This window comes from Nelumbo lutea, chromosome 2 (genome assembly GCF_056320005.1).
Source record: "Nelumbo lutea isolate HS-2025 chromosome 2, American lotus-T2T, whole genome shotgun sequence".
In the NCBI taxonomy this organism is placed as follows: Eukaryota; Viridiplantae; Streptophyta; class Magnoliopsida; order Proteales; family Nelumbonaceae; genus Nelumbo; species Nelumbo lutea.
Window position 1 is genome coordinate 16,412,367 of NC_142685.1, and position 14,305 is coordinate 16,426,671.

Sequence of the window (14,305 nt, forward strand, 5' to 3'; positions counted from 1 at the left end):
GCCAAACTACCAGAGGCGACTCGGCCTACGGGTTCAAGCTCCTCCTCGAGCTCTACCTCGGGTTCACTAAGGCGTTCGGGGGATGCAGCTCGATTCATAGAACCTGTATCTAAACCCCTCAAAGAATCGTCTGAGCTATCCAAGCTAGACATCAGGAGTAAAAAGATATCAAGAAGAAAGTACTCGCTTGGAAAAGGAAAACGAACTACGAAAACTTGGATGCGAGCTAAAAAACTTGGACGCGAACTAAAACTTGGACAAGAGCTCGAGAAGCAAAACGCGAGAGAATGGCAATGAAAAGCGACTGCCTCCCCTATTTATACTCACAGTAACCAAAAATCAATGGCTCTGATCAAGGCAAGTCCAACAGCTCGCAGTCGCACTGACCGCACGTCTACTGAGACCGAAAAGTGACTGGCTGCACGTCTTTTGAAACTGAAAGAGCGTTGGCACACGTCTCCCCGCGTTAAAGGCAGCAGCGACGCGTTTTTTCAAATTTGAAATAATGTCCGTTGTCACGTCTCCCAGCGACGCGTTTTTTAAATTTTGAAATAAACGCGTGCTGTCACGTCTGTCAACATTTATAGACGGACTGGCGTGTTTCCCAACTTTTTGGCGCTCGAGAAACCCAGAAAAATCCTGACGAATGTGCACTTCGCGCTATCAGTCAAACCAGTCTGAAGTACGGGTCAAATCCACCTGCCACCTCGCAAACTCCCTGTGCTAGGGCAAGCCCCTTTGCGCGAGGAGTAGGGGGCAATTGATGAAGGAAGATTTGGCCCGACCTCATAACCACTCAACACATGGCAAAGGCAACAGCTCGGCATGACAGTACGCCCAAGGTGCGAGCTCCGAAAGGAGGAACCAGCAGTCCGAACTCCCCACAAGGAGCCCAAACTCTCCCTTTGACCCTGGGCCTTACGAGCACAAAGGGCAACAGCCCGAACTGGCCCGCCCCAAGGCATTTTGGGCCACACCCCTATCCGAACTCAAGACTTCACCTCACACACCACCCCAGCACTTCGTCTCCAGGCTGCCGAACTGAACAACTGTACCTGACACCAAAGGAGTTCGTATCCCAAGGCAGTGTGCCTGACTGACTTAGGATCTGACGCTTGGCAGCTGCACTTCAACGGCCACCTGCCACCGCCACCTCTAGTTATAGAGACGGCTCCGACAAAGAGAGCAGTGGCGGTTGTCTGCTCTAGTAGAGGTGATGACACCCGAACTGGCAAAAGTGCAGAGGTAATGATACCCGACCTGACAGGAGCTTGGGAGTGAGTGCGCGAAGTGGTTATAAAAGGCCCTCTACCCCCAAGAATGGAGGTAGGTGATAACTTTGCGCTATCTGGTTTTGATCTTGCCTTTGAGAGAATACTAACTTGAGTTTTGGAGCAATCTCACCGGGTTCCTCCCCGGAGTTTCCTCACCTTCTTCTCCGTTTCAAGCACCTGTTGCTCCAGTCAGAGGCAAGGTTGTTGACAACTAGGACCAGCCAGATTGCGCACCATCAGTTTCTAATGACAGGTCCAAATCCAAGTAGGATCAAAGAAGTTTTAGTAATTTCATATGGTATAATCAATAAGGCACCTTCTCTTCTCATGTTTCTAACCGCATAGAAGATAAATAATACCCTGTAAAATTAGGATTTGGGCCATTGGAGATTTGGAGTTACTCGATACTTTTCTTGTTGTTTTGATAAATCTGCCATTATTAGACTTGTTCATGGGCCGGGCCGGGCTGGGCTCGGTCCAGGCTTTGACTCTTTATTAACAAAAAAATGTTAGGCCCAAGCCCGAGCCTAGCCCGACCAACGGGCCTACAACTTGGGCCCGAGCACGACTCTGATAAAAAGCCTGAAGCCCGAGCTCGAACCCGAGCTCGAGCCCGAGCCCAAAGCCCGACCTAATAAAAGAAATTCGATTTTTTCCCTATTCAAATAGACATTATCTATTTTAATTCAGATGTTTTTCCCCTATTTAAATGAACAATGGGCCTACAAGTGAATCAACAACCATCTCAAATCAAAAAATTTATTCAAATGGACATCACGTAGGGTTTCTACTTAAGTTTAACTATAGGTCGGGCTGGGTTTACTTAGGTTTAACTATAGGTCGGGCTCGGGCCGAGCTATTTTGGCAAAGCCCGAGCCTGGCTCAAATTTTATGTAGGCCAAAAAGCCCGTTCAAGCCCGTCCGAGGGTCGGGTCAGGCCAGGTCGGGCCACTTGGCCCATGAACAGGTCTAGCCATTATATGTGCATTGTCACATCTATACTTACTATTTTAAATTAAAAAGCACGAATAGCCTCATTAATATTTCTGGAATTTTTTGATGACAAAATTTACCCTTCCATATTTAAATTTATTGATAAAAAATGAAGACAAAAGGGTAATCAATTATTAATATAAATGAGTTGAAAAGATACAATTATAAGATATTCAATGCATTCAACTTCTTCTCATTAAATCCAACACTTAAGTTATTAATTTGCATTCACCTTCATTGAATCATATATTTAAGGCATTTTTATTTCTTATCATCATTAAATTCTACTAATTAAATTCACACATAATAAATTAATAATTCCAGTAACATAAAAACATACTTTTAAAATCTACCTAAAAAAATAGTGTTTTCATCTAGGCAATGGTAAGAAATTAAACCATTTTGGGTCAAATGGGCAATCCATATTGTCACAATTAAATAATAAAATGAAAAAATAGATAAAATGAAAAAATATAGAAATTAAAAAAATTGAGAAAATTTTTAGCATCATATATTTGACATATTAAACAATAATAAGTATGATAAATAAGAAATGCTTTTATTAATGATGGAAATGGAATGTAAAATTTAAAACCGATTAGAAATAAAACTATTTTCCTATTCTCTCTCATTAAATCTCATATTAAGGTATAATCTTTTATTAAATCTACAAAATTAATTTTAATATTATGAAAAATAATTTGCAAACAAAACAATCCCAATGGTGGATAAACAATTCAACCATTTTGGGTCAAATGGGTTAATAAATAATGTCATAACTAAATAATAAAAATTTTAAATATATAAAACATATAATACAAAAAACAAAAAGAATTGGATATATCTAATATTGAATATTCATTATACTAAACAAAAATATGTATGAAATGTAAGAAGTAATTTTATTAATGATGAAAATGGAATGCCAAAGTTAAAATCAACCTATAAATGAAATGATGTCATGGGCAAATAATAAAATTTTTAAAAGTAAAAAATATAAATAATAACAAAAATAAATATAAAAAATTGGGCACATATCTAATATTATATATTGGGTACATCTCTAATATCATGCATTCATTATCAATGATGGAAATGTAATATAAAATTTAGTCTCAACTTAGAAATCAAATTATTTTCCTTTTTGGGTTTTGGGTTAGTGGATTGGATCAAATGCATTAAGTGATGATATGATAGTTAAATAATAAATCTTTAAAAAATAAAAAAGTACAAGTAGTCAAAAGAATATATTAAAAATTATATATTAATTATGTCAAACAAAAATTAAGTATGATAAGTAAAAATTATTTATATGATATATAACTTAAAAAAATCTGAAAGTAAAGCTATTTTCTTATCTAGATGGTGGGTTAATGATCCAACTTCTCAAAGAAATTCATGATGCCATAATTGAATAATAAATATTTAAAAAAAGATAGAACATAAACAATGAAAAAGTACAAAATTCCATTGCATTTGAGAATAAAAAATTAATAAGAATAATAATAAGAATAGTAATAATAATTGTTATTGTAATTTAAAATTTCCATATGCAATGCACATGCACATTTACTACAAGCATTTGAGTTTATTTTTAATCATATTTTTACTTTTGTTAGTTTTCATTTCTTATCTTAATTATGATATATCTAAAATTCAAGTAATTAATATGAAAAAAAAATTTCACATGCAATGCACTTGCTTAATTACTAGTTAATTGAAGTATCAGGAAAAAAAAAAAAACCATAAGGCATCAGAACTGCCAACATTATTAATTCAATGGTTCAAAATGGAGATTAATTTAATGGTTCCTTTTTTCAAATTGTCTTGAAGTTTGTTTAGCAACCAACTTGGAGAAGAACTCGGAACTTCTCAGGATTCCAGGAAACCTCTTTGGGTGGCTATATGGGCAGCCATATCCCCTAGGCGCTTTACAAAACTGAGCTTTTAAACCCAAATTAGTCATACTAGGTGAAGAATGTCCCTGGTCGCGAACCAGCTTTCTTTTGACCAAGCTTCACTTGCAACATACAGACCCGGAAACCTACTGCCTGCAATCACTGTCCAAAGTGGTCATGTTCAGCCTTAGTTTCTTTATTAACAAGATTCCTTCCTTCCAACCTAAAACTTCTGCCTGATGTGGAGATGTTGAACCCCAAGGCTGTGTTTGGTTTGACAGAAAATAAGAGGGAAACATAAACATTTGATGGAAAGTTGTTAAGGAAATTTGCAAATTTACTTATGAAATTTCCCAAAACTTTCTGTTTCTCTTTTATTTTCTATCAAACCAAAAGCTATTGATCCTGTTTATTTGAAACTACCATCTAACCGAAAACACTAAAGTATATGATTGACAACTACAAATTGCATATTATCCATGAGAGAAAAGCATGGTTAAATTTGTGCCTATTTCTATTTTATATATTTAAAACAGGGAAATTTTTCTTGATGCGTGTGATCTGTTGGAAATAGATCCAATTTTTCATTGTCTTTGGATTTGTTAGAAAATTTCCCATGTTCCTAGTGGTATCAAGAAGCCAATGTGCCATATATCTTATCATTTTTTTTTAACAAAACAAACAATGAAAAAAACTGATATACACTTCCTAGGAAGTGCCAATATGCCATATCTGATATCCCCATAAGATATGCACATCCTAGGAAATGAAAAAAAATGATCTATTTCCCTTTAGTACTAAAGATACAAATATTGTGTATTAAATTAAATCAAAATATGAAGATAAATTACAAAATAAAAAAATACAAGGAATTTGACTCTTTTTGATTGTGTGTAATCACATGAGAAACCATTAATGGTCAAAAATGGTGAAGACAATGGTCAATGACCTGTTTCTTAATACTTCTTGGAATGTTGGTGTAGATTTCCTCATTCTGGACTTCTTGTTTGATTAATTGTGAAGAATGCTTCTCTAGGAAGGACCTCCATAATGGCTTGATCATTTTGGAGAACTTGAACCTAAATGTGAAGTAGAGAGACAAGAAATTATTCTTCTTTCTTTTTCTCTCTTGAGATTGAAGTGGAATTAAAGTGAGTTCATAGGTGTTATGGCTTGCAATTCTCAAGTGTGTTTTTGTGAGACTGAAGGAGAGAGCATTTTCTTCCTAAGGCACAATTTGGTATAGCATATGATTAAGGCTACCACCTCAGTCTACTCATTAACCAATCCCATTTAAGTGGGATGTTGGTTAAAGCTAACTCCTTTATATGCTCTAGTATGTAGGAGTTAAATGGTCTTGCTAATGGGTCTACTCTATTACAACAAGGCCTCGACCTAATTAGACTTGGTACATTTAGATTATTAGACCATGGATCATGTCCACTAGGACTCAGTTCTTGGGCCATGGAGGCCCATATTAATTTGAAGCCGCCATGCAAATTAGCTCCATTTCCTTGAGAAAATTCACATGTCTACAGGTATCTTGGCCAAAAACGCATTAATCTCAATTTGGTCCCTTCTATGCATAGGGAAATGTAATTAGTAGGGGCATATTTGGCAATATAGATGATTTTGTTTTAATAAAACAAAAGCAACTGCCATGTCAAGGAGGGAATAAACACAAGGAAAAATCACCGATATGAGCACATATAAATTCTTGTCTACATTCAAGGAATGTATTGTGGACCAAAAACTATGCAAGAAGGATTCTTGGGCCATGGGGTCAGCTATACGAATCATTCTTTTTTTCTGTTCAGCTCCTAATTCTTATAGTAAAGATAAGCCAGGGCAAGTAAAGATAATATAACATTTTCATTTTTTTTTAATCCAATCTATTAACGAAATTGCAATACTCTAACCAAAGATTAGTCCGATCTAGACCGGATGGATAAGATTCAAGTCTAACCCAGATATTATAGGATCCAATCTGAAGCTTCCCATATCCAACTTGAAATCAAATCCCAGCCGTTCGTGGTCCAATCTTTGATCATGAAAGAGTTGGAAGGTACGTGAGCTCTACATGATCTCTGTAATTTATTCAGTTTTCACTTTTCCTCATTCAAATAACACCTTGAATTGACTATTGAGAAGCACCAAATGGGTCTGTGGAAGAAACACCTCAAAGAGGCAGGACGACGAGCAGAAAAGTGGCTCAAAATCAAACCTATCCCACTAGATGATAATGCCCTTGAACCTTAACAACTGTACTATACTAAGTAGTTCTAAGTGTAGTGCTAGAATTTCGATATCTATTATCTTGTATTGATTCATCACCTTATCATAGGGGAACAGGGCCTTCATGAAACTAGGTCTGTCCAGAGCACATTTTTTAGCACTGTCCGAAAACAGAAAGATTGTTATCAAGAAAAGGAAGAAAGGGCAACCATGTAATGGAAGCAATAACAATACATATATGATATTGTAGGTCCTGTTAAAAGGAAAAAAAAAAAAAAAAACACGTATATAAGATGATATAGGATGCCCCCCTGAGCTCTGGTCAAACCAGAGGATATAACATGCAAATATGGATATAATGCGGGTGAGAATGGAGGGCCAAAGGTAGAGGTGAGATACCCTCTAATATACCAAGGTTTAGAACTTGCCTGATGCTCCTCATCCATCACAGCAACAGAGAGATCAGGATCTATTTTATGGTGTTTTCACGAAGGTACATTGAAGTGAAAGAGCCAAGATACCACAAAGGCAAAGACCATGCAGGCAAGCAGAAAATTAAGGAAGCGATGGCCATGCCAAAAGCTTCGACTCTCAGCAGATGGAGCAGGTGCTGGTGCTGCAGCATTATTTGTCTCATTCCACTGTTCCATGAACTCAGTATCATTCACACCAACAACATTGCGCGCAATTGAACCACAAATTTCACATGTCCTGCCAAAAAAGTAAGGCATAAATAAATACATATGCAGAGAGAGAGAGAGGGAGAGAGATTTTCTTTTATCAATGCATATCCGTTTTGATATACAGCAGAGGGTCCTTAGGACAAATTTGCTAAAGTGAAGAGGAGCTGAAGTTCCAAAATAATTGGGACAGGATTTTGGGTATGCATAAACATCTCCCAACAATGGATCCAATATGTGTATGCATACACAAATGAAAGGAAGTAGGAACATGCCAATATTTTCATATGTTATACAATACTAAAGTTTAAATATGCAATAGTTGTCTTCTGATGTTCATTGTCATACAATACTAAAGTTTTTATATGCAATATCTTCATGGACTACACAAGACTTTTCATGGTGGGCTGGTCCTTCTCTGACATCATCACCTGCAAATGCCTTGAATGCTAATATGAGTTGGCCTTTTTCCCCTGAACCAACTTATTACAATTTTCAGTATTTCATGATTAAAGCATAGCATTGCAATACAGAAACTTGGGAAAATTGAAACTTTGGTGATAAGATTCAAAATCCATTACTTAAAGTTGCGCCTCCTGATAGTCCATTTATCCATAACAGACCTTAAGTTAGAGGTTAAATTTCTTGGACTAAAAGCAATATGATGGAAATGAAGAAAAACCAAGCGGCATCACAAGTTTTTATGAAGGCATCTTGCCAGTATTAGCTTGCAGAACATACTTACCTAAAAGAAATAGTAATTTGTAATACTGCTAACAGTAGAAACCCTCTGCCATTCAGCCTGGGGCTATTGAATTGATCCACACCCTCCAATCAATGGGTCGGTCAATCTCTTGGAATAGCCAATGGCAGAATACCATACCAGCCAGCTGATCCAAAAATCACACTCTTACATTGTCAAAGAAACAAAAGAAAAAAAGAAAAGGAAAAATGCATCTTCCTATATTAAAAGTGACCATCCAGAATGATAAAACAACTAGATGCTCAAGCTATGATACTGATGCTGTTTTCCATGACAGATAATTCAAGAAACAACCATTCAATTGGACCAAAAGAAAAGGAAAAAACACAGCTTCCTATATAGAAAATGACCATCCAAGATGATAAAATGGCTAGATGGCCAAGACCATGATATTGATGTTGTTTGCCAAGACAGATAATTCAAGAAACTAACATCCATTGGATCACCTAGAGTGTTGAGATGGTCCCAGGACAGTGTATTTTTGTTGAGAACAATGAACTTGGTGCAGTAAGTAAATGTCCAGTCTAGCTCATGTTGTGAAGGAACTTCACCAGGCCTAATGGCATGACATGCTGAACTGGAATTCCAGGCCCAACGAAATTTGGATGAGTCTTGAAGTTGCCTGATTTCAGCCTCTACAGGGCCAGCAAGAACCATCTAAAAATGTTTGAAATGGGCAAAGAGAGATAATATCTTTACCAAACGTTTCAATAAATCTCCCAGAAACTCAATAATTAATAATGGAAAGAATTACAAAGCAACAAGATTCTCAGATAAAGAATTAATTTTATGAATCCCTCCTTCCACGTTTCCCAATCTTGCTAACTGCATTTAAGATACTGATAGCAAGACAAAGACAGAAGTTGCACTACTGGGATACAAGTAAACGGTAAACAAGGTCAACAATGAGACATGCAATTCTGGCAGAAATGTTTGAAAAGGCAGTCATGGGTCACTCGAACATATGAAAAAGTAATCAGAATGGATCAGATTATTATTCCAAATGGAGATGAAAATAATTGACGATGGGGGTCATGATTGCTACATCTCTTGATAATGTAAATATTTTGGACCAGCAGATCATAAACACTCAAAGTTAAATTTATTACTTTATTTATCTGTTCTACATGTTTGGGCCTATTTTATGCTTCTCATACATACTTCCTTTATCTTCTGGTCTCTCTGTAACTCTTTATTTAGTAATTGTAAAAAGTTCATTTCTGTTTATGGCAAGGAGTTTATTTCCCTTTCTATTAACTGTTTTTCTTTTTCTATAATTAGAATTTGCAGTCTCTGTAATTTAGGAGAGATTCTGGAATTAAAGACCCTAAAATAAAGTTCTAGGATCTGCCCTCCTGCTCTTCTTTCCTTCCTTGGGACTATAAAACCAAAACACTGACAACTCAACCCTTTTCCAAGGCTAAAATACTTTTAGCTTCATTTAGTTAACAGTCAAACGAAAAATTACTCTTTTAGTCCATACCTCCACAACCACAGATATGGATATAGGCAGAATCAAGTTGGCTGATGCTGTTAATAACATAAGCAGAAAGGAAGATGTATTGGACAGGGTGGCAAGCAACTAGATCTTGGGGCCAGAAAAGGTGATTCTAGGGCAGTATGGGACTGGGCTAAACCCATCCAGAGCTTAGCCCATTACCGCCCCTAGCATAAAAGCCATTATCCAATGAAAAACTCAGGGAGGTCTTCAGAGTGGCCGTTCCTGGATGCACTCCTGGACTGGCCTAAATCCTGAAGGGTCATTTTGGTAACAAGTTGAAGGGTCATTTTGGGGAAAAAATGAAAAAACCCATGGAGGTATTCAATAGGAAAAGAATCAAGTAGAAAATTGGTAACAATCTAGTCAAAGTGATACATGCATTCTCCACTTGATAGTATAGAATGAGAAGAAAGAAAAAATATGCATACACAGAGAAATAAAATCCCATAAATGGGGAAGGGACATGTAACTTGGACACACAAGAGTGTGCTAATTTCAGGCACAAACAGGATATGCCAAATATCAGGATTTCGGAAAACCAGATATGGAAATGAACTCATAAAGTCGAAGACAACACCAGGACACCTTATAGTACAAATGGCGTTGTAACAGGTGTACCATTAAAATACGAGTTTGAAAATTGAAACAAATCATATCAACCCAGATAGGCGTTCTTAGGTTGATTAGAAGTCAAAACTCATGATGGTTTCTAATGTCTGATGGATCCAATTTATTTGGGACTAAAGGAATTGCCTTTTTGCCTAAAAATAATGTTATTCAGATCATTTCGTTGAAGTGAAATGCATTATGAAATGATGCTTCTGTAGAAATGCATTTTGCATTTACATTAAACAAATGGAAAGTCTACAATTCTCCATTTAGTGAACGAATCAGAATATCATCTTGACAGTATCTCCAAGTAATAAATCCTTCTATTTGATGGCAATTACATTAACAAGGGTCAAATCACCGCTTTCAAGAGGAAAATGAGAAACCAGAAAGGAGAGGACGAGAAACTGCAATTGCCGTTCTGGAACTCTAAAACAAAGGCGAAAGGAATCATTGGCACAAATTAGATACATAAACAGAACTTCCTGATGCTTTAAACTTTTGCTTTATTTCCCTGATGCCCTTTGTTTAATATAATCTGCTTTACTTTCCACCCTTTTTTTATGAAATCCACGACAGAGAAGCAAGTTGCTTCCCATTTAAGTTTCTAAAACCATGTGCTCTACATTAAATGAGATCCTTATACTCTACGTTCTGCCTCAAAATCTAGCGCTTAGAACCTAGACAAGAATTTCAAATTAATATCACTGATATGACTAATGTTGGATGATATCTTCCTCATTTACCAGAAAAATTACCAACTTGCAAAGAGAATTCACAAATTCACGGTATGCAATAGATGAGATACAACAATGAACAGAAGCATCTCGCTGTAGGGAAATTCCATGAGCATCTTAAGTCGGCAAATAAGTAAACCACACAAAGGGTTTTTGTTGCAGAAAAACGGAATCGAGCATAAAAGGTTGAATTTTATAACCAAACACATAGTAATGCTAGGGCTTTCTACTTACTTGTTTCCCTTAATCTTAAACCAGGCCTCAGCGCATTGCTTGTGGGCAGCTGCCAAATCATCCTTACAGGAACAACCCAATTCAATAGGAATTCCAGATTCCTGATTAGTGCTGTCCAAGCTTAGGTGACAAATCCTGCAGTCTTTCTCTACTTTAGCTAAATGCACTTTAATCTCCGGAACCCCATTTTCTAAATCTACCTCCACCGAGCAATCCGACGCCGAAGAGTTCCTCCGGGGGGCTGAACTCCCCACATTCTCGGGATCAGACACGCTAGAGAACCTGTACTCATCATACGACCCACAGGCAGTGGAACCGAACTGGGAGTGCCACGACCGGTCGTCAGCATCGGAAAAGCAGACACTTTCCTCACTCCCTGCATCGCTTGCAGCAACAGAACGACGACGACCACCTCCTTCCTCTACATCAACATGGGACTTCTCTACAGCTGCCATTTCTAAAACCTAGGAGCAGAAACTTCATGTATTGGTGGTAAACAGCTTAAGACTCTGCCCGAAAGACATGACGTGAACACTCTGCAAGGTTGAAGGTTTGCAGGTCTAAACCATTGTCGCTCCAGAAGGAGCAGGATAAAGGCGAATAAAAAATCTCGTAAATCTATGAGATCACGGAGATTGCAACAAGTGGGTTTCTGAGCAGTTGGTCTCTCTTTATCTCCTCACAGACTGTCAGTACCTAGCTCTCATAAAATACAAAAGAACTTCAGTTTCCGCAGAGAGAAATAAACAGCAGACGATGAATAGAGGGGGATTTAAGGAGACAATCTACAGTCTTTGCAGGAATTCATGACTAGCTCTGATTTTTCACAAACAAATTTGGATTCAAGAAAGGATACTGAAAATTTTTGAAAAAAAAAATGGAATTTTATAGAAGAAAGCTGTGAGGTAAACGTTTACAAGGAATGGTAAGGAATAAGGGCCAAGGGAAGAAGAGCCGATTGCCCAGAAATATATATACATGGAGGTCGAAGTTTACAGGAAAATTAATATCCACTTTTTCTAAAGATAAAAGAAAAATACAATCTACATCAGTCAGAGCCCAGAAGAAGCCTGGAAGAAATTCCCGGAAATTTTGCCCGTCTTTTTCTTGTAATGTACTGGTATTTTCCTATTTTTTTTCCCCTTCACCAACTATAAAAATATAATAAAAAATAAACAATAAAAAAATATAAAAGTTGTACTAAATGACAGATTTAACCCTAAAATTAAAGAAATGACCTTGGAAGTTCCATTGCATTTTACGATGAGTGAGAGAAGTGAGAAGAAATATTAGTGTGAAGGGTTTGAACTTGAACTTGAAACGACGGTCAATTAATTCTCTTTCACTTTAGTTAGTGCCTATGATGATTTCATTATTATTAGTTTAATTAATTGATTGATATTTGACACGCTCGTCAATGCATAGTATTTATCTACTCCACCACGTAATCGGTAATATTACTTTTTATTATTTTTTTACTTTTTCAGTTGGCCAAAACTCAAAAGACAATCATAGCATAAATTGCAAGGTGCGTCGTCCAATTGTCTGGCTTGTCCCAACGCCGCACATCAACAATACTACATTTACGATCAAGAACAAATATTCTCTATTCATAGAATTTTGTGTTATCTGCTTCATCTAATGGACCGATTGGTCAGTGGCCCACCTCGAAAAAAATGCTGTCAAAATTTGATATTGGGTAGACGTGTGGACCCCCCGTACTCTGTACTGTAGTCACGAAAGAATACAGATTTTATTTATTTATTCCAGACAGACCCAGTGAGTTATGGAGGACCGGTTCCGTTGACATTAAAATTAAATGGACCTTAGATTTAGATGCACCATAAAATTTCCCATTTCTCAGATATTGAACTGAGAAATATAATATTCTATTTTGCGAGTATCAGGTACTCTAATGGAGTACCACTTAACCGTAGTCCTTTCATCAAATTAAAGAAGATACGTGCTCTTAATATCCGAGGTTCTGAATCGTACAGTTACTTGGATGCACCTTTACCGTGATGACTGATGAGATGGTTAATGGGCCTTTATATTTGTTTTATTAAATAGAAATTTGGACCTTTCTTTCTGGTGGCCCATACTGGACCCACTTCTGGCTTAGTTAAGTTAAGGCTATAGCCTATGGTTTTAGTTTTAGTTGAGCTAATTTCTCAGATGGGCTCTATACATAGGCGCTTCTAGTTAAGCCTACCTCATCAGTCATTACTAGTGGGCCTCTCTTTGGCCTCTCTTTTCTAATATTTTGATTAAACTTTTCTTGTGGGTTTAAATTCTTTTGTAAGTTAGTGGCAACTAACTAGAGATTCCCGGGTTTTGCTTAATCTATATTATATAGTAATGATTTTACAAATTAAGTCAACTAAGAGACAAGAAACCTGTCAATGTTTATAATAGAAATTAACGGCTACGTGCAACAGCACAGAACAGCAGAATCAATGACGTTTTCTAAAACTAGTTTTCTTTTCTTTTGTTTTATAGATCTTATTAGTTGTGTATTTTTATTTTTATAATATACATTTCTTTGTGAGTTTCTTTTGAAATTATATATGGGTAGTAAAGGAATAGAGATGTGAATGGGCTGGTTCCACCTGATGTATCAGACCGACCTACCCAATTTTATTGGTTCTGGTTATCAGTTTTGTTTCTGGTTATAATTATTGGGTTAGGACTGATTTTTATAATTTTTGCATTTAATAATATATAAAGGTATCTTCTTTTTATAATTTTTGTTTTAATGTATGTCTAAAAGAGTAAATTTTATAGACAGTATATAAGATCATTTTGGTTAAAACACTTGTTGTTTTATTAGAATTCGGATTAGCTGAATGCAATGGCCATGTGTGGAACCAATGAAAATGCCACTTGGAAGCTCTAAATGCTATGTGATAGATTAGGCTGAGTTTGGAAGGAGCACAGATGCAAATATGTAGAGTACAAAATCTTATATTTTGTATGTATTTACGCTGTACATATTTGCATATGTACTGTTTCCAAACTGAACCTAAGTGATTGTGAACTATATCCTTTTCTTGTGACTGGTATTGGGCGTTATCATTGGTCACACAACCTGCTATCACGTTCAACCAATCTTATTTCGTTTTATTAACATATAAACAATTTACTACTTACAGCCAATTTTTATTAAGGTTATATTATCAAATAAGAAATTTCAACTTGTTATTTCATAAGTAATTACAAATGCCAAATTTAATTGGGTCTTATCAGATCACACCGAATTATTCCAATTAATAATTGCCTTTAGCTTTGAATCTATCTTAATAAGAACGATTAATAATCAGTTAAGACTGCTCAACCCTATACACCAAACAAGCCCCCACCCATTGACATTTCTAAAGAAAA

At 36.5% G+C, this 14,305-nt stretch overlaps 1 protein-coding gene across 1 annotated transcript; it reads right to left on the minus strand.

The window, feature by feature from the left end:
- Nucleotides 1-6,613: 6,613 nt before the first annotated feature.
- LOC148868839 (uncharacterized) lies at nt 6,614-11,974 on the minus strand. The gene is made up of 2 exons (XM_088967400.1): nt 10,925-11,974; nt 6,614-7,111 (listed from the first exon to the last, which is right to left on the minus strand). Exons 1-2 carry the CDS (start codon nt 11,377-11,379, stop codon nt 6,886-6,888), a joined length of 681 nt encoding a protein of 226 aa, XP_088823526.1. The 5' UTR covers nt 11,380-11,974; the 3' UTR covers nt 6,614-6,885.
- Nucleotides 11,975-14,305: the final 2,331 nt, after the last annotated feature.

Excerpts from the sequence above, each read along its gene's own strand:
- LOC148868839 (XM_088967400.1), bottom strand. The coding sequence starts at position 11,379 with ATGGCAGCTGTAGAGAAGTCCCATGTTGATGTAGAGGAAGGAGGTGGT. Across the intron at positions 7,112-10,924 it reads TTTAAGATTAAGGGAAACAA|GACATGTGAAATTTGTGGTT; the intron begins GTAAGTAGAAAG and ends CTTTTTTGGCAG.